At 40.2% G+C, this 27,316-nt stretch overlaps 1 protein-coding gene across 2 annotated transcripts; it reads right to left on the minus strand.

Moving 5' to 3' along the window:
- On the minus strand, positions 1 to 27,316 carry LOC107092475 (ankyrin repeat and IBR domain-containing protein 1-like). Of its 2 annotated transcripts, XM_015386972.1 has the most exons (21): positions 27,132 to 27,316; positions 23,382 to 23,719; positions 17,278 to 17,449; positions 17,066 to 17,197; positions 15,739 to 15,930; positions 14,165 to 14,282; positions 13,861 to 14,081; positions 11,031 to 11,119; positions 10,794 to 10,938; positions 10,470 to 10,630; positions 10,167 to 10,255; positions 9,841 to 9,971; positions 9,269 to 9,403; positions 8,142 to 8,228; positions 7,974 to 8,040; positions 7,750 to 7,895; positions 7,485 to 7,663; positions 6,669 to 6,720; positions 5,607 to 5,663; positions 5,334 to 5,457; positions 1 to 4,870 (listed from the first exon to the last, which is right to left on the minus strand). In XM_015386972.1, the coding sequence occupies exons 2-21, from the start codon at positions 23,567 to 23,569 to the stop codon at positions 3,522 to 3,524; spliced, it is 3,834 nt and encodes a 1,277-aa protein (XP_015242458.1). In that variant the 5' UTR covers positions 23,570 to 23,719; positions 27,132 to 27,316; the 3' UTR covers positions 1 to 3,521. The 2 variants fall into 2 exon arrangements, with proteins under 2 accessions (XP_015242458.1, XP_015242459.1); XM_015386973.1 differs by lacking the exon at positions 5,607 to 5,663.

The following is a 27,316-nucleotide window of genomic DNA, read 5'->3' on the forward strand; positions in this document are numbered from 1 at the left end:
TCTGCACGGACACTTTCACTTGTAGATTTGGCCACACATTGAACCTTTCTTAAAACCAGGTGGGAATGTATTAAGTAAAATCAATGAGTGCATTTTCATTTCTTTTTCCCCAAATCATGAAGGTGTTGGTTCAGAGAAATTATTTAAAAATACAAAGGGAGGGGTACAAGATGGCACTGGACAATTACTCAACACAAACAACCCACTTCTACTTGAAAAATAAATAATCCTTTCTCCAGCTGGTGGAGAACAGATAATCCAGATTCAGTGCTTCTATTGTTTTACGGCGTAAGAGAAAACCAACCTGTAGGGGCGGCGACCTGAATGTGAAACATCAGGCCTCAAACCAGTTTCTCTAATCTTTCTGAAAATGCAGAAGAAAACCGTTTCTTTCCGGTTTTTAAGCACTTCAAACCTCCTGTTTCAGGCTTGAAATTCAAACCAAAGGACACAACCTCACTGGTTCAAATCTCCAGCCATGAAGGTTTGATTAAAGCACCACAGCAGGCAGTGTTTGAATCTTCTGTAAACATCCCAGCAGGGCATTAATGCTGTAAAGATCTAGCCTGACTGGGAAAAAAAAAAGAAATAAATAAAATATATCATTTAGATAAACCTGTTGCTCTTATAGCGTAAAACTCTCTAAAAGAAAAAACAGCCTCAGATGGACTGAGATCAACCTGTTGTTGTGGGGCTCAGAAGTGAAATGAAGTGTTCTGTTTTCTTTAAATAAAATCTTTGCAGGTTTGAAAAGCAAAAAACTATAATAAATACAAACCTATACAGGGAAATAAAAAGGCACACAGACCATTAAACTCTGGTCTTAACCAGAAAGATCTTCTCTGTTTTGATTAATAAAGGATAAATTACAGTAAAATTCCCAACCAACTTCCAATCGATTACAGTCCACTGGACCAGATGGAGGAAATGGGATCTGCTTTCACATGCAGAGGATGAACCGTAACTTCTTCTCAGAGATTATGTGCAAAAACTCTTAAATCAGGCAGAACACAGTAAACTGAGATAATATATCTAAACTAGCAATTAAATTGCATTAAGCCCCCCCGCCTAGAAATGAAAATAAAGAAATATAATGCATGAAATTAATTTTGCTGTAGTGTGAGGTTCTAAAACTGAATGTTAAAATAACGAAACTTAATAAAGTTTTATATCAGAAAGCAAAGCAATGGATGCTGTTTTCTTCCTCCAATCAGCAGCCACATTTTAAATGACATCACAATCAACATGTTCCAATCAAATCCTTTTTTAAATTGTTCTACATTAAATATTTTAATTTCATTTACTTGAAATGTGGCTCCCTTAAAACTCTGATCATACTTGTGGTAACAGTTTAAGGTTTCTGGCTTCAGTTGCTGTTTGAAGCTGAAGATAAGCTGAGGGCAAATTGTTGCGCGCTGTAGGAAACGACCTGAGCTACGCTGCAAACCTCAGAGTTTTGCAGATCGAAATTTGGAGCCAAAGTAAGGTGCAGCTGAACGTCATAATGATTTGGGGATTTAATGATTCACTCAGCCATTTTCAAGTGAAAAGAACAATATATAACTTTAATGATTTCAAAAACAAATCTTTGGAGGATGTTTCTTTCAAATGTAGGTTTTCTTAGTTGTGCCTTGCCAGCATGCTTTTTGTAGCCGTCAACAAGCTGGATGCATATTTGACTCACTTTTATAGTGAGTAAATAGGATAAATTAATATATGAAATAAGAGAAATAAAATTTTCCGACAACACTGCTTTAGTCATCAGAAATGGGACATCTTATTAATATCAGTCCAAATATAAACTTTGAAATAAAGGTGATTAAGTTTAAGATCGTCACCCTTTTTGGAATACAACAATGAGGATGTTTGTTTGGATTCTTGAATCCAACCCAGGAAGCCCCCCAAAAGGATGGAAACATAGTGCTACCCTCCGACAGGAAGCTAGTAAAATATTTTACCTTAAGAAGAAAGGAAAATACTTTCAAAGCAGATGGTGGCTGAAGTATTTGGCTAAAATGACAAGAAGAAGCTTATTTGAAGGGCTCCATGAGGTTTTTAACCTCTGCTGTGAGGCACGGTGGAGGTAGCATCATGCAGCGGGCCTGTTTCACTGACAGCAGTGTATAAGACAGGATTAAAAAGGAAACATTTAAAACTAGTCAAACTAGTTAATTCAACACTAGAATTTAATATCTGACCTAAAAAGAAAAATGCAGAAAACCTGCAAACGGCTAGAAATAGTGACTCAAGTGTCTGATGCCCTTTATCTGGATAATTTGGACTATGTACGTACTTGGGCCAATAAAGGTGATTCTGATCTCCTTCATTCAAATGGAGTCATTTAACACTTAAAAGAAAACTACTAATGATGTTTAGAAGAATCATTGCAAAGAGGAAAATAAACTAAATCAATCAATCAATCATTAAAAATCCCCAAACCAATGTGACGATGACCTGAATGGCGAGTGTGTGTCTAAACTCTGCTTATCTCCAGATGCTTTGAAATGATCTTACATTAAGGCCAATTTATACTTCCGACGCATAGCCTCTGCAACCGTCAAATCTGTCTCTGTGCGCGACCACACCCCCAATGCAGAGGTTCTGCAACCGTCGTTGCGCACCTCAAAAAAAATCCTGACTACACGTCGGACGGTCGCAAACCCACGCAGACAGCAAGCGGAAGTGCGTAGACAATAGGCAGCCGTGATTGATCCTTGGTATGCCTGTCTGGCTGTCTGTGTGGTCGTCCTTCTAGATTCAGTGCCGGGGCGCCATTTTTAGAAACTGAGGTGTAATAACGGCAATGGATAACCATGACGAAAGGTTGATCGAGGAGTATAACTAGTTGTACGATGCCTCAGACATGTTGTTTTGGAAAATAAACACTCCTGCCTGCGCTGCTAAAGAAATTTTCGTGACCATCCGCCGACGTTCTCGAATAGGCTCCCCCTAGCGCTTTGGTGGGAAACTTCTGTGCGTCCCTAGAAATTCCAGACCGACCTTGCAGAAGCATACCAGCAAAACTGGTTTGCAACCAGACCCAAGCGACATTTGATGTGTGCGGTTGCAGAAGTATAATCCGCCCTTTAGAAGTGCCTTTGAGCAAATACCTTCCTGTGAGGAGGCAGTGTTGGCACCAACAACAGGCACAGGTATCCGAAGGACACCTCTCTGATTGTGGTCTCTGGGATAGAACGGGTTAGGGTCGTCTGTCAGCTATTCAATCAATCAGCCGAGAGTTTTAAAGCATGAGGCAAGCTTGGATTGCAGCACCAACCCTTCATCCTTAACAAACAGAGAACATAAATACGAGAAGCAGGAGGAAAATGAACAATTTAAATAAAACTATGGAGTGGTTCATGTGTTCTGATATAAACAGCTTTTTTCTCCAAAACTTATTTTGTCTGAATGAATAATTCGTCTGTTTCTGAAGCAGACGCAAAGCACTTAAAACATCCAGCCTGTGTGTGACATCATCTTTAAATACAGTATGGTACATCCGGTGACCGCTCCTCTCTGCGTCACACCAAGTGTTCCTGCTCCTCCCACTCCGCCGGTGACCCTCCCCCCTCCAGCTGCAGCACGGCGTCTGCGTCCCCCTCTGTGGCTGGGCCAGAGTGAGGAAGGCTGTCCCCGTGCTGGCTGTGTGACCGCGGGTGTGTGTGCACTTCGTCCAGCGACAGGTCCGACACACACCCCCTGCTCACACCCTCCTCCACGACGTCTCTATTTTCCAGCTCCAGAGAGTCAGGCCTCGACCTTTTTGGGGCGTCTCTGCCCTCCGCTGCGTCAGGCTTGCCCTCCAGGGGCTGCCATACCGGGGCGCTGGTCCTTTCCCTCTCGGCCTCGGTGTGCGTGTCGGGGGAGGAGTCCGTTTCTGTGGTAGGCGGGGACGGGATGAGAGCCAGGTTCTGCGGGTTGTTCTGGGGGTTTATGTTGTTGTTGAACCAGGCCATGATGTTGTCCAGCAGCTGAGCGCTTGCTGTGGGGTCCAAAGCCTCTAGACTCTGAGGGTCACTGGGAGTGAAAGGGGCCCCCGGCGGAATAACTGGGGACAGCAGCAGGTCTGGCTCTGGCTCTGGTGATGGGAGGCACAACTGGATGGGAGGCTGAAGCTCTGGCCTGGGCGGCTGGTCCAGAGCATAGGTGGAAGGATGCTCTGCAGTGTAGGAGCTACCTGGCTGGTAGGAGCAGTCCCCTGTGTTATGACCCCGGTTATACAGACTAGCATGAAGGGGGTTATGAGTGCAGTCCAGTGCACAGGAGGGAGGGGGTTCACCCTCAGCCGAATAAACAGAGGAGCTACTGTAGCTCTGCTCTTTGCTGTCAGGATGAGGATCTGTGATTGAGATATGATCCAGCACACGTTGAGCTGATGTGTTGTGGTCTACTCTGTGGCTGCAGTCGCTGGAAGGAGCGGTCAGCGCACTGTGGCTGCATGTAGGCTCTGTGTCCATGTTGTGAGGAGTGGTTATGTTCCCCAGTTTCATAAGGCTGTCTCCCAGCTCCAGCAGCTCTGCGCTGAGGGTGGGAGGAGGGGGAGGCAGGGGGAGGGAGCTTAGAATAGATGGCTGTGAGGTGGAGTCTGTCCTGTTTGGGGGCCGCGGAGGATCCAGGAGGGAGGTGGGAAAGGATGAACCTCGGGCTCCAGGAGGATCCTCCATGCTAAGCGTGTGTAAGGAAGCGTCGGCCAGATCAGGACCCGGCCTTCTTTCCAGTCCTCCGTCGTGCTCCAGCTCCGTTCCTCCCTCCAGGCCCTGCTCCCTCCGGGAATCCTGGAGCGACAGCTGGATGGCGAGAAGGATGTTTGGGTCGTCTTCGTCGAGGGAGCCCAGCGCTCTCCTGCGACCTTCGGTTCTTTCTGTGGGATCTGAAACAAAAACACCAGGTTCAGCGCAGGCTTCATACTCCTCTGGAGGATGAATCGATAAAAGTGATCAAAGCTTCTGCGCGTTTTGATTGAACCAGATTAATGGAGCAATAAAGTAAAATCCTATTTGCTGGCTGTCTGCTGCTCTGAAATATTAGTTATACATCAAAGAGAGAAAATAAATTGAACAGGCATTTCTTAAAAATTAGACAAGTCTCCCCCCATATGAACAAAAGTGAAAACCTAAATATTCAACAAAGAACGATGATTTGTTGTATGAGCAAAGCCCCAAAAAACACAATATGAAACATTTCATCTGGAAGGCTGAATACATATTAGTACAATCAATAAAGAAAATATTTTCCTTCTGCTTTAGAATCCATCAGTACTGTGTTTATAAACATCACATAAAATGCTAATAAAGTAGATGTAAGTTTGTGGTTGAGAGGAGCTGCTGCAGGACCTGTGTTATCACTCCTCCTGCTGGTCTCCGGCGTGTTGCTGCTGCTTCGGAGGTTGTGCAGACTCAGCATGTCTCCTCTGCGCCGTGGTCTGTGTCTACGACGGTACTGGATGTCAGCGTAATCCTGCAGAGAGCCGTTGTGTCTGGGTTTTACTAACCACCTCAGAGCAGGTGTCTCATAATCAAGTCCAATAATGAGCAGGTGTGCGGTCACAGGAGACAGAATTGAAGCCATGCATTCGCACATTATGCCAAAGAGCTTTGGTGCATTACCTGTGACTGTCTCTCTCTGTGATCTCCTGGTCCCAGTACAGAGTGACGGCTTCCCATCTTAACACACATAAGCAAACTACGTCAGCTGCATCCATGCGTTAGGACATCATGCACCACCAGCAGGTCAGTAAAGGTTAGGGCCCTGTCACACCTTTCCGATTTAGCCAGTGTATGCCCGACATCCCAGAATCTCCTAAAATGCTGAAATACACTGAATTTTTATGTATTTTTTTTTTTTACAATTTTGGGCATATACAGAGCGCATTCATAACAAATACAGAACGTATGTCCAACAACAGCCTAACTTATGCATAATGCTTGTGCATCATTTCATGGACATTACGAAGCATCAGTTAAAGCTGCTCCCCTCAGGACCCTGGAGACGCCCGGTCTGCATAAAGAGAAGCTTTTGATCGCAGTTTTAACCGTTTGCCACCTGCCAAAAAGAAATAAATAAAAAGGAAAAGGAAAAAGAAAGAAAGAAAGAAAAAAGAAAGAAGGTTTGCAGTCGCAGCAGAGTCGCTCACCCTCTGATGGGGATGAAGCCTGGAGGAGAACTTACGGTTTCCTCCTGTGAACCCCCTTTTAAACCAAAGCTCTGCCCATCCACCATTATACAGTAGCTGTAAGTTAGAAACACGTTCACCGGTCATCTGAAACACGTCAGATACATTGATATGCGTTGGAGATAAGATAAATTACGCATAAGTTCTGCATAAGTTACTCCTAGGTTTTGGATAAGCTAGACACCACGACTTATGAGTAACTTACAGCTAACGTAAGTCAAGGATCAAAATAACTTATCTGCAACTTATGGCCCACATATGGCATACATCAGATGTATTTGCCAAATGTCGACGTGTGTCAGCGTGCTAATAACTTATACAAAACATACCCATAACTTATACAAAGTATGCCAGCATTTTTGCCAGATTTTTGGTACGTCAGGCATATGCTGGTCTAAATTGTCAAGGTGTGACAGAAGCTTTAGGAAGCATGAACGAAAATGTTTTGCTGAAAAAAAAGAGTTTAATATGAAAAAAACAACAGCAATTTTTCTACCTCAGGTGATGCAAAGCCGAGGTACTCCCAATCCCATGATCCCCCAGGGTAACTGAAACACACAAACACAGGTTCCCACATGTCTTTCATTTATAAAACTCTATCGAAAAGCTTGATATGAATTACGGAAGACATTTCTTGGTGATGGGCTTTAATTCGAAAAATCAAAAAGTTCAATAAAGAAAGGGCGGTAATAAAGAAAGAAAAGTAAGACATACATGTGGAAAGGAAGAGAAGAGAGGGAAAGAAATAATGAAGCGTTGGAGGAATGAAAGACATCACACAAAAAGGAAGTGAGGTAGGACACAGAAAAAATGAAAATAAAGGAAGGGAGGTAAGACAAAGAATAGGGCAGAAGGAAGGGCGCAAGAGAGAAAAGGGGAAGGAAGACCAAAGGACACAAAAAGAAACATAGAAGGAAACAAGGACAGAGGAAAGGTAGGAATAATAAGAAAGGAAAGAAGGACACAAGAAAAAGGAAGGGAAGAAAGAGGAGAGAAACTAAGGGCAGATCTCCAGCAATAGAAAAGGATGGAAGGAAGTAAAAGAGACACAAGGAGGAAACGATAAAAGAAATTAGGGAAGGAGGGGAGGAGCAGAATAAAGGAGAGAAGGATGGATGGAATGTGAGGACAGAAAAAGAATAGAAAAGACAGAACGAAAAAAACAGGCTCTAAACAACAGAATAATAATTTGAGTGAATATACATATCTATAGAGACTTTAGCAGCTTTACGTCCAGCCTGCCATCTCTGTACAGTGAACTTCATGATAAAGCAACAAGAACATAACCGTTAATAAAGAGAAGTTTGCTAACTTCCTGCGGGGAGGATCAGGAGAGTCGTTTGGAGCGACACCGCGGGCCACTGACGCCAAGAATTCCTGCCTCTTCTGCTGCACCAGCCGCGCTGCGCTGATTATTTTGTGCCGTGGCGTTCTGAGGTACGGCCGGTTGACTTTCTGAGCCAAATCCTCTACCACCATCTCCAGGTCGGTCTGGCAGAGACAGAACCACAGAGATGAAAATACCTTGTTCCAGAAAGCTATAGAAGGTTTCCCGTTTTGTAAATCAGATGGATTACCTGCATAAGTTCAAATATCTCTTTCTGCGTGCTGCCGTGCTGCAGAAAGAAGCCGTAAGGGTAAGAGCACTTCAACACACGCCGCGTCTTCAGCAGCTCGGTCACACCGTCCTCAATAAACCGGGTGTCTGGAGGAGTTCCCTCACCTGGACACGAAAATATTAGTGCTCTTATTCAAACAGGATAGACACACAAAGATTAAGAATGCAGGTTTTCACTCTTACGGCTAATCAGGGCTCTGCTCAGCTGCTCCATCTTCTCTTTAGCCGTTTTCAGCAGCTTCTGCTCCAACTGACCCATAGTTATGGAAAGACAGTTTGCAGGTCACAGATACGAAACAAAACATGCAGGATGTCTTAGGAGGCCAACTTGTTCAAATGTGAGTCCAATACCTTGTAGCTGTGTTCATGGTTCTTGAAGCGAGTGTAGTAGTGCATGAAACGGTCCAGCTCTTGGAAACTTTTGTGCTTCTTCTCCGCCTGAAAAAGCATGAAAATTACCGTAATTTTCGGACTATTAGCCGCACCACAATATAAGCCGCAGAAGCTAAATTGCATGATTTGTACATATACAGGCCGCATCAGACTATAAGCCGCAGGTTTTTTATGTTTAATGTCCGTCATTCTCGTTGTCATTCTGTCTCGTACCACTGGCGGTAGAAGTCTGCTTCCGGAGGACCTCCGCATTCCCCCGCGCGCAGCTACCGTACTTGTGTATTGCAGCAAATGTGACGTCAACATGGTGGATGGTAAAATCCATAGATTTAGGTATTACCCTAGTGGCCGTTAGCTATAAAATTCTATAGATAGGCTGCATTGTTATATAAGCCACAAGGTCGAAAAATGGGGAAAAAGTCGAGTCTTATAGTCCGAAAATTACGGTAATCAAAAACTTGCAATGTTTTCATGATCTGTAGTACCGGTAAATGTGTTTTATTTTTTTAAAGAAATCATGTTGATATTTGGACATTAATATAATGGATTTATACTGGAGCCTCTTTCAAATGCGAAAGCAAGCACCACACTATTGTTTGGTTTCTCTCTGCTGCTTTTCCTGATATTTTCACCACTACCGGCATCACATATTTCCTTATCATCTTTGGAAATCTCCCTGTAAATATGGAAAGGTTCTGCACTTCCTCCACCATTTTCAGCCTTGCTGTAGAGAACTAAACACCATGAGCATTTTCACCAGCAGCATGACAGGGTGATGGTGTCAAATTAAGGTTTGGAGAATTAATTCAAATGGCCAATATGTGGTTATGAATCCTCTAGAGATGTAACAGTCCTTAGTTGTAGCAGAACAATTGTAAGATGTCTGATTAAAATATTTTCAAAATAATTTCCACAAATAACTGAACACAATCTGTGCTGTGAGCATAGTTAGCATTTAGTTTGCAATTAGGGTGCAATTCATGGTAAGAAATTAAAATTTTATTGAGTTTCAGGTGATATATAGATATAAATATTTACCGGTGCATGTATAAAGTATAAAGATAAACTCTGTTTTGTCCTTGTACCTCCACAGTCATCTCTTTGGACTGCTCTTCTAGCTGCTGAATGATCTCATAGCGAGTACAGCGATAGTAGCCTCCCGTGGATGAGCTGTGTTTCTTCCACTCCTCCAGGCATATCCAACAGAAGTCATATTTACACTGCATGGAGAGAAACAGGCAGCAGGGTTCATCTCATGGTTTTACAGACAAAGTCTTACCAAATTAAAAGCTTCTATCTTCATTTTGAAGCTTTAAAATTAGCTAGGAAATGATGGTAGATATTTCTATAGCTGATAGACAAGAGGAAAAACTTAAAAAAAGGTAAAAAGTAGGAAGGTCATGTAGGAGAGATTAAGGGAGGAAATATTGACTGGGAGGAACAACTGAAGCAGGGGTGATTCGATAGGAATCTCACATTTTGCAAAAGTAGGGATCAAAGTCCAATAAGACATTTTTCCTCCTATGTTCATCCACACCTGTAAACTGTTAAAATGTAATTCTTGATCTTTCCAGACTGTATATGACTCTAACAAGTACAGTTATAATCTATCATCCTTTAATCACTAATCAGTCCAAACAGAGGACTGGCTGCTTACTTTGGCACACTGCATGTGGTTGCAGCCCTCATTCTTCTGAATGGGCGACTTGCAGTTGGCACATGGTTTGGAGTTGGTCAACAACCACAGGCAGTTTGCAGCGTCCTCGTAGGCCTCGCTCACACCTGCCACTGTGTAAAAAAACAAAACAAAAGCCCAAAAACATTAACCAAATTTCTGCCGTCAATCAGATGTAAGACAACCGAACACCTGCCAGACTGTTCAAAAGATTTATTGGAGACTTCCTGGTAGGGAGATCTGACAGCTGCAGCAAATGGACTAAAGTAAAAGTTCCTGAAAAAAAAAAAAAAAAAGGATGGGCTTACATTCCTCAGGCTTCATCTCTGTGACTTTCTGGAGCCAGTTCCTCCACATCTGACAATCGCATGGCTCATGGGCCTCACCGAGGCATTCCCTGCAGACATGGAGGGTGAGAAACAGAAATAAAGCACAGAGAATGAGATAATTCATCATAGAAGTGGCTTGTTTCTTTAAAATACAAAAGAAAGATCAAAGAATTTGTCAAACCACAAGCTTAAATATTAAGTTAATCCTTTTTCACGATGTTAACACAGATTCTTGGGAGTCGGTATGTATCCATGCCTGCAGAATAATAAAACAGTGTTTACCAGCAGAACAGGTGACCCTTGCCACAGTCGACAGCTGGAGATGGCAGCAGGGGGAAGCTGTGGGGGTCGCTGTCTCCGGGGCCGGGTCTGGTGAGCCTCACTGCTCGCTCACACCGAGCCGCAGGACACCAGCGGATAGATGGATTGTTTTCCACAAAGGCCTGCAAAACACAGGCAAACATACACAAACTCAAAATATGAATAATATGAATTTTTATCCTGATATTTTCTGATAAAATCCTGATATTTTATCTTATTTTTATCCTAAAAAATATGTGTTTTTATCCTAGGATTTCAGTAATAAGCTGAACACAGCGTTTCTACCTTGATATCAAACTGCAGGTACCGCTGATCCATCTCTCTAGAGACCACGCTCTCGATCACATGAACAGGTACCAGCTGGTAACACTCATAGGCTGGGCAGAAGATATTGTGAGCATCGCCTTCCTGAATCTTTACATTAAGAAACCTGAAGAAAAAACGATAAACACAGCAAAAAGTAAAAAAAGGTCAGATTTTCACCTCACAAATACATCTACACACTAGAGCAGAGGAGCTTACCCCTCCCAGCAGCATCTGCAGAACTCATGACCACAGGACATGTCAATCGGGTCTTCAAAAACTGAGATGGAGCAGAGACAGATGCCACACTGTGAGGAGAAAACAAGAGAGTCATAATCTGTAGTTGCTTTGTTTACATAGTATTATTTCATCCATATGATCGAACAGTTCCGCTAAGCTTTAACACTGTTCGCTTTGTATTAGTGCAATGCATTTTTATTCCTTATATAACTATTTGGAGCAATACAACTGTGCAACAGTATTTAAATTGTTCATTTGTCTCATTGTTACCAAACACAAGTATTTCATTTCCGTTATGTGTGACCGAGCAAAACAAAGAGGGGAATAACTTAGGGGGAAGGAAGAATTATACAAGGTTTCATTTTTCCTGAGTCAACACATTGGTCGATCACTCTGATCATGGCTCTACTAGCTTTGCACATCCACAACAATATTTTTCCGAACTTTTCTTCAAAATATTGCATTTGAATATATTCATTTTCAAGTCTTGCTGCTCTTAGATTTATGGTTGGACTTTGACTAGTCCTTTTAAACATGTTTTCACCTAATTTCCCTGCATTAAAATCTATTTATACCATGGTGAGGGTGAATACCTGATTCTGATTGGCTGCAGGGCATCATTAAAAAGCGTGGTAGGACACCTATAAAAAAGTTGTGCTCAATAGCCTGATTGTTTGAAATTAATGTGATGGCTTTCATTGAAGGAATACTTTATAATTACTTAATTCGCAGTGGACGCACTGCTGCTTCTAAGGCCACAGCTGGTTGCTTTGGCAACGCATCATAACAAGAGATATAATAAACACATCACTGAGGTACTTCTTGTCAAAAACCTACAACTTTATCAATAAAAAAAAATTACAGTAGACAATGAAGTTGTCCAAAAGACATTTAGCGACTGTTCTTGCCTTTTGCTCTTAAAATAAGTATTAGAGATATTATAGATTTGAAATAAGATAAAGTTTTGTGCTTATTTCTAATCCAAATCATCATTTTCCATTGACAAATTCTCTTATCTGTTCAAATCAAAGGAAAATACATTCTTTTTCAATAAATAAAAATGACTTCTGTTTAAATTTGAGCTGTGTACTCAGTTGATTATAAGTTGATTATCAGTGGACTAAGCAGGATGATGGCTGACTAGGTGTTTATTGTCAGAAATGAATAGACCGAAAGCAACTGTCTGAGTCAAAGTGAAAGGCTGTTTATAACTCCACGTCATGAAATATTTTCTGATCATGGACGCCTCACTGGGCATTATCCTTTACACGTAGCTTACACGGGTCGGGCTGCAACGTGAAACCCAGTCATGAAGCCTCTAACAAGTAGGTGGAGCAAAAACAACCCCCATAGCATGATACTCCCACCACCGTACTCAACCATATGGATGGTGGGTTTCAGGTGATGTATTAGTTTCTTTGTCAGACAAAGCAATTTACAAGTAAAGGTAAAGATATACATTTTCATCCTCCTCTGCATGTTTGCTAATGGGAGTCCTTATGGCTTAGCATCCCAAACTGCTCTCATTCTACCATGTTTTTCAGAAACAGGTCAGATTTATGGAGTTTTCAAGTAAAAGTTAACAGACATTCTGGCACCTGAGCTGTGGATCTCTGCAGCTCCTCCAGAGGCCTTTGGCTGCTTCTCTTATTAACCAGCATTTTTCTACCAACCTGTCTGTTCTGTTTCATTGTCTTCATATTTTTTTGTTCTCTAACAAACCTCTGAAGCCTTTGCAGCAATTCTGACGCTATAAAAATCACCCAAGGTTGTAATACTCAGGTGGAAAAAAAAGTGACATTTAATCCACCTAATATGATTTAAATAAGTCCCCATACTAACTAACTAATGTCAGACAACTTAAATAAGTCACTTATTTAGTAAACTGTTTACTAAATAGGTGACTCATACAGGTGACTGTTTTACTGGGTTTTATTACTTAAGGAGGACACCATATAAATGTTCTAAATGCTTCCTTTGGAAATGTTTTTAAAATTGGAGCTTTTTAAATAGATAATATAAAGATGCATCATTTTTTAATCATTTCATATCATTTATCGCTTTGTGCCGTCATAAATATAAATTAAAATAAAACATTTGTTTTTGTACCACCAGCAGTTGCCTTAACCAGTTCAAGGTGCAAGATTACCATGGTTAGAAAGTTGTACCATCAATTACTGCATTTGAAAAGACCCCGACCGAATCCATATTGTGTTATAATTTGAAATGAACTGCATTAGCTTGAAAATGAATTGCACTAAATACAAACAGAGTTTCATGGATTGATACTGAATTGGCTTTAAAAATGTATTTCCGTTTTAAGTTCCAGATCTTTCTTTGTGCCAGATAACTTGTGACAAATTTAATTAATCAGTGCAAAATAAATCTAGTAAAATTCATTTTCAAATGAATGCATTTAATTTCAAGTTAGATGAATAGAAATTCAGTCAGGGTAATTTAAATTCTGTCTCTACTGGAACGAAGTTCTGACCATAGGAATACCCCTGTTAAGGACTCTGTAACCCATTCAACACCTAAGGTCTGAAAACGTTCACAACCTTTCCCCCCAGTTGGATGTTCTGAAAGAAGAATGATTTGCACTGAATCTGCAATTGTAACTTCCCCTAAAAGCTACAGTCAACCAAAGCCTATTTCTTAGTGAGGGAGCAAAGAAGAGAGGCTGCAGGAGAGATGTTAAATACCTCCACTTTCACCAGAGAAAGGAGATATCTACCTGCTTTTGCCATTAACCCATTTGACAGGTTCCACATCCCATAGTATCCTCATGAACTCTTCGCTTATTTCTCACCGTAGCAAGGCCCTCCTCTCCAGGTGTGAGGCAACTGTCAGTGGGGGAAGTGAGAGTGAGCGTCAAAGGTGAGCGTGGGGTCCTAGGGGTGCGTGGAGACGGCAATGTATCCCAGGCATTGTAGCCGCTGGGCGGAGGGGTAGGCATGGTGACACCGGAGCGCTGGCAGCAGCCTTCAGCATCAGACATCCAGGCTTCCAGAAGCTTCTCTCTGTCCCAATCTGGACAGAAGAAAGAAAATACTTAACCAACAGTATGCAAATATTCTAGAAGAATATCCGCTTTGGCTGAGTGATTATCACACCGTGCGCTCGAAGCAGGGCTTCAGCAGTGAAAAGTGGAGCTTGCAGCATGTCTGCAGTCTCGACTATCAGCATGTCCTTCAGTCGGCGTAGATCCTGAATCTTTAGTCCCTCGTAAGGCTTAAGAGGCCAGAGAAAGAGGGACAAATAGCCAGGAAAAAAAACAAAAAGAATGAAGTCAGTTTTATTCATTAAAAATGTGAAAAAAAATAAATGTGTAACAAAATGATGCAGAAATGATGGAGATGGATATGTGGGGCAGAGAGGTTGGGGGTAGTCATGGTGGTAGGATGGAGAGATTACGTATTAGCATGGATTTGGCTGCAGGACTACAGATAAAACTGGTATCTTTTGGCAGCAGCAGCTGCTGCTATAGCACAGTACTGGTTCCCTGTATGCATAGAGGCTGAGAGATGGGAGAAGTGGTCTGGCATGTGCTTACACTAAGAACCACTAAGCCGTGACCTTTATTAAAGAAGAAGCTCTATAAAGACTATTCTGTTGACAAAATCAATCATTTACAATGTTGGAAAGCAGAGAAGCATATCACTTTAATCAAAATAAAAAAAGGCAAGATATATTAGGCAATAAGGAAATAGCTTTTAATTTGTTTTCTTCTTTTATTTAACTTTAAGCACTTTCATGGTTTTAATAGAAAAAACCTTTAGTTATCCATGTTTGCTAACAAAATAATCTATTTCTTGTTATTTCAAAACTTAAAATCTATTTTCTGATATAATTTTAAAAACACATTTTCATGGTTTTGGTTGAGTTTTTGAAATTTAAATAAAGCATCCTAGATCAACAACTAACATAGAACAGTTTTAGAAAGGAAATATTTGATTAATAGATCTAATATAGAGAAATATAGATTTTAGAACCTCGGATCTTGATTTTTTTTCTTCTTTTCTTTCGTTTGGGATTTTTCTTTCTTTGCTTAATAATGCATACCCCATTTAAGATAAAAATGCTGCAGCAATGATTAGCATTTATTTAATAAAACACCTAAGCATTATTTTATACTTATGAACTAAAAAAGTAAAAAAAAAAAATAATAATGTCTTTATAGACCAAAAATTCCAAGAATTAATGCTGATTCATAAAAAGTGATACAAACTACTCGTGTTTCCAGTATGATTTGCTGAGTAGCGCCAATAAAAGGAAAATTGGCCAATTTTAACCTCAAGAAAACTTATTTGGCACATCTCTTATCATAATCAAAAATTGACACATCATGTTTAGGCAATAAATACATTTCCCGTGATAAATACATCTATAGATGCGTATCTAGAGGTACACTCTTTTGCAATATTAAGCAGATATAAATATGCAAGAACCCTCAACAGCCCTGCTGCTATTGCCAACATAATGACAAAGTCTAAAAGGTAAATACCAACCTATCTTCAATAAACGTGGTCTAACTGTCATGACATTCATTTCATCCATGCGTGCATTGCCGATGAAAAAAGGGACCTCAGTATAAAAATCGTAGAAAAAGAAATTTAAGAGGTACAAGAAAGGTTCAAAATAGCTTAGGCCAGCAGGAAACTCCCAGATCTCGTGGCTTTTGTCTCACCTCCTTGTATTGCAGCAGGCGGCTTTCACCGTGTGCATCTCTGCTTGACTGCTGAGCCGAGGCGCAGGAGAAAACCATCTGTGACTCCAAACTGAGCGCCAGGTCGGTGTGGTGGTGCCGCTCGGCATGGTCGCATGGCGTCAGCTTGTCCTCGTCCTCCACAAACAGATCAGCCTCGCTTTGGATCAGCAGCTAAAAACGGGTAAAATTAAAGAGGAAACAAAACTAAATCTGGAGAAAACTAAATTACCCATAGAAGCATTTAGTGAAGCACTTTCACTAAAGATTCAAGGGACAAATTTATCTTACCTAAAAACTAGAATAACTTGACTTTTTGTATTTTTTGTGAAAAACTGCCAAAGTGGGTCTCTTTGTGGGGGTGGAGACAAGAGAGGGGTAGAAACAGCAGCTGAATAAGAGGCCATTAAACTGCCTATAAGCAAAATGCATCTTTAATTTTCCTTAAATTTCAGTAAATTAGTGAAAAATATGGTAAAAAAAAAAAAAGAAAAAAAAGAAAATACAACTGAAGAGAGCATTTAAAAATAAAAATAAAAACACAACCTACTGTTTTTTAACCCCTGCGTCACATATCACAAACCTCACTGTGCTTCATCAAAATCTCAAGCAAAATATCAACAAAATACAAAGTCAATCTTATGTAACAGAAGGAAAATCATAACATTTCTTAGATCTGCCACATAAAAAAAAGAGTAAAATCTGAGCAGCCCCACTTGAGACACAAGGCTGCTCTCATATAAAGCTTCATCTACAAAGAAAACCTTGAGCTTGTGGATAACTTAACATTAAAGAAAATCCATAGCTCTGCTAACATTAGTTAATTTTATGTGACCTCTTCAGAATAATTAATTCCAGGTTTAATAATGTGTCTTTCATATATATATATATATATATATATATATATATGATGGTGTTAATTCCAAAAGAGCATTAAATATGCTGTTTTTAGGTTAAACAGAATAAAAGCACTGCAACTTTTTGTTTGCTGCAGAATGAATCAGTTGAAATCTGACTAGTCTTAATATGAGCTGATATTTACTGCGGCTCTGCATCCAAAATGAAAGAACATAAATAAAAGGAAAGTTTCAAAAGTTCAAAGCTGGTAGAGACATGGTCCAGAAGACGCGCAGCAATGACTGCACTGAAAAATGCATTCTTGTTTTATTTGGGAAGACATTGAATTCCTTTCACCCAAGTTACATACATGTACTTTAACAAACATTTTTTAAAGTGAATGAAAAGCTTGGCTTGGTGAGTTTTTGTGTTGTTTTTTTTTAAGAGTATGTCATCTTAACTACAGTCTCACCTCCACGCAGCTCTTCATTCCTGCAGCAGCAGCGTAGTGCAGACAGGTGCTGTGGTGGTTGTCGGTGGCGTTCACGTTGGCCTTCTCATACTGGCCACTTTCCAGCCTAGCTCCGGTCCAGCTCAGGATCATCTGCCCTCACATCATTTGTTTTTTGGTTGTTAACTTTGTTGAAAGAGCGTGTAAACCAGGTTTCATTGGTTTGGTCGTACCTGGAGGCAGTCTGAGCGGCGCTGCTCGTCCCTCTGCGGTCGGGCCAGCCGCGGAGACAGCGCTCCCTCTGGCAGAAGCAGGATCTGCGGGCCTTGGCACAGCACGTGGAGGCACGTCTCATTGTGCACATTACGCTTGTTTGGGTTTCCCTCTTTGCTGAACAGGAACGACCTATTTGGAGCAACCAAGAGAGAAGACAATAGGTGAAACGCAGAATAAAAACAGTGTGTCGGAGGAATAAATAAGAAATAATCTGGAAAGGAAGGCTCAAGAAAATACAAGACAAGAAAGAACAATAACACAGATGCCCGGAAATGTCAGAACACTCCAGAGGAAGAGCAGACAGAAGGAGGAGAGGCAAAATGATAAAATATCGACCATTTCTGTTCAACATCTCTGAGATAATTGTCATGCTGGCTGACACATGGGGATTAAACGAATGAGCCTGTTGCAAGAGTCAGGATGTTGCTGTAGTTCTGTTTAGCAAATAGTTTTCCTTTTGCCGTTTGTCTGTCAAAGTCCCCATTTACAGATTAGAGCTTTTATTTGGCACCGTGATGCTTATTCAACGCAAAAGGATGAACTCAGATAACCTGATTCTTTTAGATCTAAGAGTCTTTCTCATTCCAATTTTATAAGAAATGAAACAAGACGTAACAGATTACAAAAAATCAAAAGTCTATTCCCCTTAAAATGTGACAGTTTAACTCACAATAGGTTATTCAGACAAGCCTCACAATGTCCTTAAAATCTATCCTAGATGATTCGCTCACCAGAACCATCTTTGGATCCAAATGATCCAGAAGATATTTTCCTGTATATGTGCAACAAACACATGAAAACGTTTGTTGTTAGTATTTCTCCACATCATTATTAGTATTTCTCCACATCTATTTTCCTTTTTGAAGCAAAGATACTCAACAGCTCAGCACCCTTCATAAAAAAAATATAATAATAATAAAACATAAAAAAGTATTTAAAACTGAATATTTTAAAGTAAAATAATGTAAATTTACATTTTTGTAGGGAGGCCACTAAAAAGCATTTGCATCCTAATGTCCCAGTGTTGCAAACAAGAAATAATTTGAGAATAAAAACAAAACAAAAAGAGATTAAAAAAAAGAAATAAATCTCTAGAATGATGGTTAAAATTAGGTTATTATTTAAATTAGCTCCAATGTCACACCACATCTGTAACAGCTGTTGCATAAAATAATGGCTAAGAAAAAAAAATGTAGGTGTGCATCAGTATAAAAATTTTGCTCACTAACAATATAACTTGTTAACATTGCCGTTGATTACATAGGGCATTTGGGGCTGGTCCTTAAGGTCTCTGAATGGGGTGTGTAACATTGGTTGGGCTGAAAATGGCATATTTGCTGTCCTATGAGCCCTAAAACAAGCCTGTTGAATTCGCCTGTGTTATGGTGGAAGTTAAGAATTGTGAGATTTGGAGAGAAAGGAGGAGTCGATGGGGTTTGAACTTCTCTGTACGTCCATTTCACCCACTGAACTAACGTTATTCATCCATGATGATGAAAACTCAGTTTTGCATTCTATGATCCCTTTAAATCACCAACATATCGATACCAATCATGAAAAAAATACATACATACAATGCATTGAATAAAATCTATATATAGCGCTTTCTAAAATAAATCGAGAAGAACAAAGAAGGTGACTTTTTAAACTTGTCTTTGGCATCAAATATTGAAGTTTAGCATGGCAAGCTAATAAAAAGCCGTCTCCATTGGATCGGCAAAATTACTAAAAAAAATTCCTGTTTGCTCCGTCTGCTTCCCTATTATCCAGCTGATGTTTTTTTACAGCAGCATATCACTAAATATCTTCTGACGGTTAAATATTGTTACTAAATTATACAAATGAACAATTACAACCCCACTGCAAGTTAATTGATTTTAGCAGGGTATTATTTTTGGTAAGAATATTAAATATCACACCCTTCTGTCATGCTTACTCTTTTAAAAGATGAGTGATTAGGACCATTAATTGAACTGGTCTAAGTCAGAGCGCAGATCAAAAACCAGAAACTTAAAATACAAAATAAAATAAAAAAGAAATCGAAACCACTAAATCACCCCTCCCATGGTAGCTATATAAACCACTATCTCCCTACTTTGGCAAACAAAGACAGTCGGGAGCGTGAGTGTGTTCACACCTGTGTTTAACTTCTACCTGGATGTAATCAGAACATCCAGGACAACCAGTTCATTTCCTGGTCTGAATGGGGCAGAAGTATCAAAAGTGCTTCCGAATATGCAGCCCTGCATTTCCCCGCTCGACCCACTTATCCTGTCAGCCACAGGCCCCTGCAGCCTGCTATAATCACAGCACAAAGCCAGTTCACTCGCACAGTAATAAGCATTAATTATTCCCTCTCAGCTCCAAACCAATACCCCGGACCTCAACACATTTGCATGCACAAAAGCCCTCCGTTCGAGCTGAACAGAGTTCAGTCCAACTTGGAAAACAGCTGTCGGGGGTCACCTTTTAGAAAAACGTGGGGTAAAAATTTATAGGACTCTGTGGGAAATGAAGGTTTAAAATTCTTAATGAGTAGAAAGGGTTATTAAGGTTACAGTTCCTGATCTTCGTCCTTTTTCCTATAGAAGTTGTGTTTGTTTCCCTCAGTTTTCTCAGAGGAATATATCACAAGCCAACTTTAGAAGCATGACTAAGAATGAACGAGACGTGTTAAAAATAATTTAGGAAAGGGGGGAAAAAAAGAAACCCTAACTGTGCACCCAGCCTGTCTTCTTATATTAGTCCGTATTTTGTCTGAGATTTCTCCGCTTGTCTCCGTCCAAGTGAGCCTGCTGGAACAAAGAAGCATTTCCTGCAACGCTTATCAGAAGGGAGCGCAACATTCAGCACGCCTCCCAGGCCTATTATAGGTTAGTGGAAAGGAACACAAATAGCACACCAATTGATTCGCCGTGTGCAATGTTCTCAGACACATTAAGCAGCCCTTGATTTATCCCCCCACAGAACCTAAATGTTCATGCACACATGCAGATGCACATATAATTGACTGGCTTTTTCAAACAGCTTCCTGTTTGAATGGTGGAAAGAAAGGCTAAGGAGGAGATAAAAGGCCCTGACTAAATATCCAGCTGTCTCTGCCAGCAGTAAAAAAAAAAATCTCTACAGGAGGAACAAAAAACAACACACTGATGTCTCAATCCACATTTGTTCCTTAGGTTGACCATTATATTTTGACTTAAGACGTAGCAGGGCTGCTTAAGGCCTCTTGTCTTGACAGTGTTGTTGTCAGACCAGTTGTTCATGAGCAGATACTTTAATCGAATGTGAAGAAACTGAGACTCCCAACAGCACAATGCAGAGGATTACAATCTAATAATACTCTTACAGGGGAGCTGTGGAGATTCAACGTCGTACTTTCATTAAGTAGAGAAGACCCTGAAGAAATTGTTCCTAAAATATGAGCACAACCTACATCAAAAAGTGAATATAATCCATGAAGAAAAGAAAGACGGATCCGTCTTTTATAAATCCTTGTTCAGACGTCGGCTTAATTAAATCTTTCTCCACATCTTCAGCTTGTAACACAATGCTAATGAGATATAGACAGGTATAGTAATGCTTATAAAGAGGTGCTGTACTACACCTCAGGGTCTAACAACCGAGATCTCTGACAAAATATATATGTTAATTACATCTTCAAACATGGTTTTATAAAACCATGTTTGCATCTGTTTAATTTTTACCATTTTAGTTGGGGTTCCACACGCTACTTTTTTCATTAGCCAATATTTATTTCAGTCCAAGCAGTCCTTCCCCAACTTGAATATTCATACTGCGATAATTATAACTTTAAGTATATGGTGGGTTCTTATATTTTACAACTGCAAGATTTCTGAAAGGGTTTCAAGGAGAAAGTAGGACGTAAGAAGACCCCTTTATTCAACACCGGCCACTCTGAGGACAATTACAGTAAAAATTCAACCGGACCTCCAATGGAATGGCTTAGATTAAGGCATATCGTTAAGCTAGAATGGCCTAGTCAAAGTCACTACCTGAACTTAAATGAGAAACTCTGAAGACTCTTAACCATTACTGCTCAGCCTCCAAATCAAGCAATTAGCTGAGAAAATCAGACTTCCAAGCAGAAAGAAATACCCAGATAGACTAAAACATCGACTCAAAAGCCCCCCCCAAAAAAAAACCAAAGAAACAAAAATCGAATAGTCGATATGTTGATATAATTGCGGGCCACCATATCTTCCGGCATTATTTGGATGTCCTAACTAGGGCTGCAACAATCAATCGGATTAATCTTGATTAATCGATTATTGAACTAATTTAGTAATCGATTAACTGGAGTGTAGAGACTCTAAAACATGTCTTTAGCTGACAGAGCAACCCAGTTAGAGCAGTAACAATACCAAAAGTGTAAAAAAAAAAAAAACTATGTAAACATCTTGAATTTAAGATAAAAAAAAAATGTGTCTGTCAATTTGCTCTATCTAGATCCCCTCAAGTGGAAATGTCCTAGATTCACCTGGTTTCATTTTATAAAAAGTCTTCTTTAAGGAACCTTTGGCCATCTGTTTATTAATTGATTAAATCAAAAAAATGATTTGCATTATTTATTACTCGATTTCGAAAAATAATAGTTATAACCATAGTTATAACAATATATTCTAAACTGCTACCCAGGAAGACTGTTTTCATACTCTTACGTAACGGCTACTCTATCTTGTAGATCTTGTTTTAGCAGCACTCAGCATTAGTGCAGTGATGTTTGTAAAGCTCTTTGCAAACTCATTTCATAAATGCAGTTTAAAACAACTTGCCAAGTGCCGTTTGCGACTGTTTATAGAGAATGGCTGGCGATATCCAAACCGTACGTGACAGGGACCCCTGTGACTTTGCAGGGGTGTTTGAACTGATATAATGTTAAAGATTCTGTGTTTTTTATTCTTTTTAAATTGAAAATAGTACATATTTAGATTATTTTTATTCAGATCAGTATTTATTCAGATAAACACTAATGAAAAAAAGAAGACTGCTAATGTATTTTAAAGATAAAGTAGCAAAACGCATTTAATCAATTACTTATCAGCAACAGCAAATGTGGAAGTACAAACCAGAGACCAGCTTCGTCATTTTAAACTTAGGTCATAAGCATTCTTCTAAGGAGGGGATGTTCCAGGAAAATCTCCAAGATTAGCTACTGTAGCTCTCAGAAGAGAAAGAAATCATCAAAAAATGTAAACTCTTCAGGTTCATATATAGGATAAAAGCTCAGTTTCATGATAGCAAAAAGATAGAAAGACCAGAGAAGTGTAGTTTGGTTGAAATTGATTAAATGAGACCTTTTTTCTCACCTTATTTTAACCAACTGAAAGTCTTATTGAATAGTCTCCTTTTAAAATATGAAATATAACTGGTGACATATAATACACTGTAGCAGGTTTAGTGGAAAGCAAACAGGAGATATAACGTATATCTACAAGAAGCATGGTGGTGCAGGGATGATGATCTGGGCTTACCACAAGGCTGCCATGCATTTCTGTAATTTTCACCTAAATGTGAGGTTATATCCTTGGTAGTGAAACTTGCAGTTACATAAGAAATAACTCTGAAAGCAGGGAAAATAAAACCTGCAACACAGTGGCAAATAAAACGCAGACCGAGCTGTGGGAGATTTAAGGTCAAGGACGTTTCTAGGGTGTAGTTTTGTTTGAGGGGAAACAAAAAGCTTACTGATCAGTGTCTCTGATCAACTTACCTTAAAGTTTTATGAGATCTTTTTTTTCAGGGATTAAATTAGTAATGGAAGATAATTGTATAACAACGCCGTGTGATGCAACTGTTTTTTTTTTTTTTGCCCCCGTAACTGCAGTTTCATAACAAATTAAGTGAGATTTCATTTCTTTTAAACTCAAGGCTGATACATTTCCTTGTGGACTGTGGCGTCATTCAGAATCTCTGTGATGAACCTATTCTTTTCTATCTCAATTCACTCATGACTCATTGCTTTTCTTGATATCCGCCTGAAAAAAAGTAAAAAAAAAAAAAAAAAAAAAAAAAAAAAAAAAAAAAGTGAATAACAAACCTGAGCAGCCGAGTCATGGCATGGCGACATACGTAGTGCAGAGGTGTGTTATGCTGGTACTGCTCCCCGTATGATGCGTTTGGGTCCAGGCCGTCCCTGAACTGAGGGTTGCCCTCATACAGCTGCCAAGCCAGTGCCTCGTCCCCGCTCACCAGCGCCTTGCGGAACTTGGTGGCCGTGTTGCCCATTGCGCTCCGCTTGCAGTGGGCCCCCTACTGGGAGCTGTGGCAGATCACTCAATGCTTGCCTACACCTCACTCTTCCTCCTCCTCCTTTTCTGCCTCCCCCGTTCACCGCAGGTCACACTTTAAAGCAACATGCTTCTGCATCCTCCTTCCCTGCACATAAGAGAAAGGCAGGAGATTGATTGGAGGAAACAGTGCCACACAGGAGGAGGACTAAGTAAACAGAAAGAAAAAAGGTTATGAAGGAAATGACAGGGAACTTTGAAGTTGCGATAAAGAAAGAAAAGATGGAGGGAAAGAGCCCCAATCGATCAGCGCATCGATTGATCAGCTGATGTTCTGCAGCGAGGACGTTATCTCCGCAGACATAAAAGAAAACAGAGAGAAGGACCAAGAAAGGAAGGAAGATAAGAACTGAGAGGTAGAAGCTAGAAGAGTCAGTTAATGATACCCGTTATTGATCTGCAAGTCAGATGATGAAAAGCATTGTCAATATCACCACAGCTGGCCACTGGGGAGTCTAGAGGGAAATAGCTGCATATTATTACACAGTTTATACACTTTCCAGGCACTGAAGGTCTGAGAACGAGTTAAACCATGCAGCACTGATGCACCGAGCCGGAGCAGTTTTACTTTCTCTGGTCGGCACTAAACCCAAAAATCACAGCAATGGCTGCTCCCACAGAAACGCTGATATTAAAAAGAGTCCCATCATTTTTGCTTTATGTCCAGACAGAGATGCCAGGTTGGATTAGAGAGCTTTCTTTATCAGCTTATCTTTACTTACTTTTTTTTTTTTTTTTTAAGTGACAAGAGCAAAAAAAAAAAAATCTGTAATGAAGCCAAATATCTTTATCCCAGCAATGTTAATCCTCTGATCTGTTCTCATTGATGAGACTTTTCCTTTAGATATGACAAACAGAGAGGGAGACAAACACAAACAAACACAGCGTCTTCCTCTGGTAGCATGTTGTACATAATCACCGTCCTTATCAACGTGTTCTGCTTCGTTTCCTTCCTGATCCTCCCCACCTCTCCCTCTTCCTTAGAAACAGTTTAGTCTGTGTAAAACGCACAAGCACACACACACAGCAATGTCCCGTAACGAGTGAAGTGTGTGACGTGTTCATGGGTCTGCGTGCGTGCTGGGCTGCCGAGTGTATCATTACAGTCCTCAGTCTATAGCCATCTGTCTGGTCTTTACAAAAAGACCCCTTTTTTTTTCTTTAGGCCAGCTACAGTTGGCTGCCTGCTGCCTGAGCTTTGAAACGTCTCAATGAGCCCCCCCCCAATCACATGACGATGAAGCTGCCAAGAATGAGAACATTTCTAAGTTCTCTTGAAACATTCTGCTTCTCAATAGAACCAGACTGGTGAAGTCAGTAGCAACAGTTAATGGGTCAGCTTGTCTGCCTCCCTCCCTCTTTGTTTTTTTTTTTTTTTTGCACAACAATTTACTTCCAGTTCACTTCACCCTCTCTGCCTCTTTTACTAAATAAGGGCAGGGAGTCTAGTGAAGAAGGAACCTAGGAATTCCAAGGATTACACAGGTTGAACTTGGCGGCCTTCCTGAAAGTTATAATGCAGTGTAAGAGGAACACGTCACCCAGTGGTCAGAAACATTGGACCGATTCCCTGCAAACTATTCAGTGTAGAAAGCAGATATATAAAGCTTATCATGGAAAAACCCACAAAGAGTAATACGTTTAATTTATTCCAGCAGGCTGCTCGAGCCTGATTTAAACAGTTCCCACTCAGTTGTTTAGGAATAGGTTAAGAAAACAAAACTAGAGGAAAGACTGATGATTGGATGAATTTTGTCAATTTGTCGTGATCTTTAAGCAACAATCAGAAAACTGATCAAATGCAAGCACAGAGACAGTATCAAGGTTTAGTTCAGACTGCGGTTTAAAGTATGTTTAAGGTGTTATTTTTTTCATATCCGGATTTATGATTAACAAATAAAATGACAAAATCTCCCAGCTTCAGGGAAACAAGTTATTTCTATTGCTGCTAAAGATCAAATAAAAAACAATTATTAAATTGTTAAGAAACAAATGCTTCACATTATTTTCCTTTAATTTTTTTACATTCAGGAAAATAAAGACAGAAAGAAATCCATACTAAACATTTTGCATTTCTGCCCTTCATTCATTGTCACAAGTAGCCTATATTAAACTAACATTTTAGGGTTATCTACTCAGTCATCCAGCTGGCTGCTTAACAGACTTCCTGATTTGAAACCAGTCATGCATCAGAACCAGCATTATTTTTCACAGTAAAGTGAGCTTACTGGATAACCTGTTGGGGAAGCCTTTGCTCCTCAAAATGCATCAGTGGCCATGGCTCACAGTTTCCTTGTTGCCAGTTCCTTCCTCTTCCATCACAGACTGGGAACACCACATAAGAACTACAATTTTACACACTTAGCTTTTATCAGCCTTACTTAGATGCTTGCCTTTTGCTGTTTTTGTATTCTAACAAATCTGCTTTGAGGACACAGCACTTACCTTGCTGCCTTATATATCCCAACCAATCACAGGTTTCATATCTGTGTTATTTGCTACACTGGGCAGTATGCATATAACAACACCTAAATGGGGTAAAACCAATAAGTCATTCAGCTTCTTTACTTTACCTTGAAACACCGAACAGGAAAATTTACCTTTTTTTTTTGAGGAAAAGAAAAGTGAAGACAGTTCTTCCAATTAGCTAGAAAGCAACATGAAGCAATAAGTGGAGGAGGGGCAGCATTGTGTTACTATGCATCTCTTTATAAAGTCCTTTAGAGTTACTTCAGTTATAGTGGTTATAATAAAAACATTTTGTTCCTTATTACTTAATACTAATCAAGGTCTGGGAATAAATAATCCGTTATTAACTAAGACTAATACTTAACAAGATTTTTTTTATATAGTCATATAAGTGGAATCCAAGAATAACATCAAGTTAATAGCATTTTTTGTAAGTGAAACCACCTTCACTGCTCCTCGCCTCATAAAACAATAACAGGATGGTGAATAATCCCCTCATCTGCTACAGTTTAACTGTAGTTTAACAAAGTCTATTTGTCCAAACAGTTATAAAACTTGTTGAAGCAGCTGTGATGACACACGGAGCGACTTTTAGCCAAATTAGCCTAGTCACAGTGGATCAGCTACATATCCAGGTCAGACCTCGGCTGGTTTCCATCCAGAAATGGAGCAGCAAACAGCCCACTTCTCTCTTCATGTGTTTGACCATGCGGCCCCACTTCGGTCTCTCTCTTTTTCTTTTTAACGCTCCTTTGTTTCAAACCCGCTGACAGTTTGTATGGATCACCAACCAAACAATGGGGAGGTGTGCATAAACGCTGCGAGTTATGAGCTTTTATGTTCGCTCTAACCCGTTTACAGCTCAGCTGTTTAAAAAAACGGTTTATTTTGGGAGAAGCGTTACCACCAACAGCCCCTAGAAAAACACCCAGCAGCCTCCCTCGGTGCTGTTACCGCGGCTAGCCAGCTGTCTCTGCGTGTTTCTTCTATGGTTAGCTGTTTGTGTGTTAGCTCCAGCTGCCTTTACTTACACGTATGGGAACTGGGGTGCCATCGTCTAACAAATGTCATTCGCTTCTCCGGGTTCCGTTTTGCTTAAGCATCCTCTCAGCCAGCGGAGCCCGGCGGCAGAGGACGGGAGAGAAGATGCTGCTGACAGCGGACTCTGCTCCGGCTTTACTTTTGTTGTTGCTAACACACGGAGCAGGATACAGCG

The sequence above is a fragment of the Cyprinodon variegatus genome, unplaced genomic scaffold (assembly GCF_000732505.1).
Source record: "Cyprinodon variegatus isolate N-32 unplaced genomic scaffold, C_variegatus-1.0 Scaffold382, whole genome shotgun sequence".
NCBI lineage: Eukaryota > Metazoa > Chordata > Actinopteri > Cyprinodontiformes > Cyprinodontidae > Cyprinodon > Cyprinodon variegatus.

What these genes read in the sequence shown, in the direction of transcription:
- LOC107092475 (XM_015386972.1), bottom strand. Translation starts at nt 23,569, where the DNA reads ATGGGCAACACGGCCACCAAGTTCCGCAAGGCGCTGGTGAGCGGGGAC. An exon ending in AGATATTTGAACTTATGCAG is followed by an intron (nt 7,664 to 7,749) that starts GTAATCCATCTG and finishes TGTCTCTGCCAG; the next exon opens with ACCGACCTGGAGATGGTGGT. An exon ending in CCTGATCCTCCCCGCAGGAA is followed by an intron (nt 6,721 to 7,484) that starts GTTAGCAAACTT and finishes TGTGTGTTTCAG; the next exon opens with TTACCCTGGGGGATCATGGG.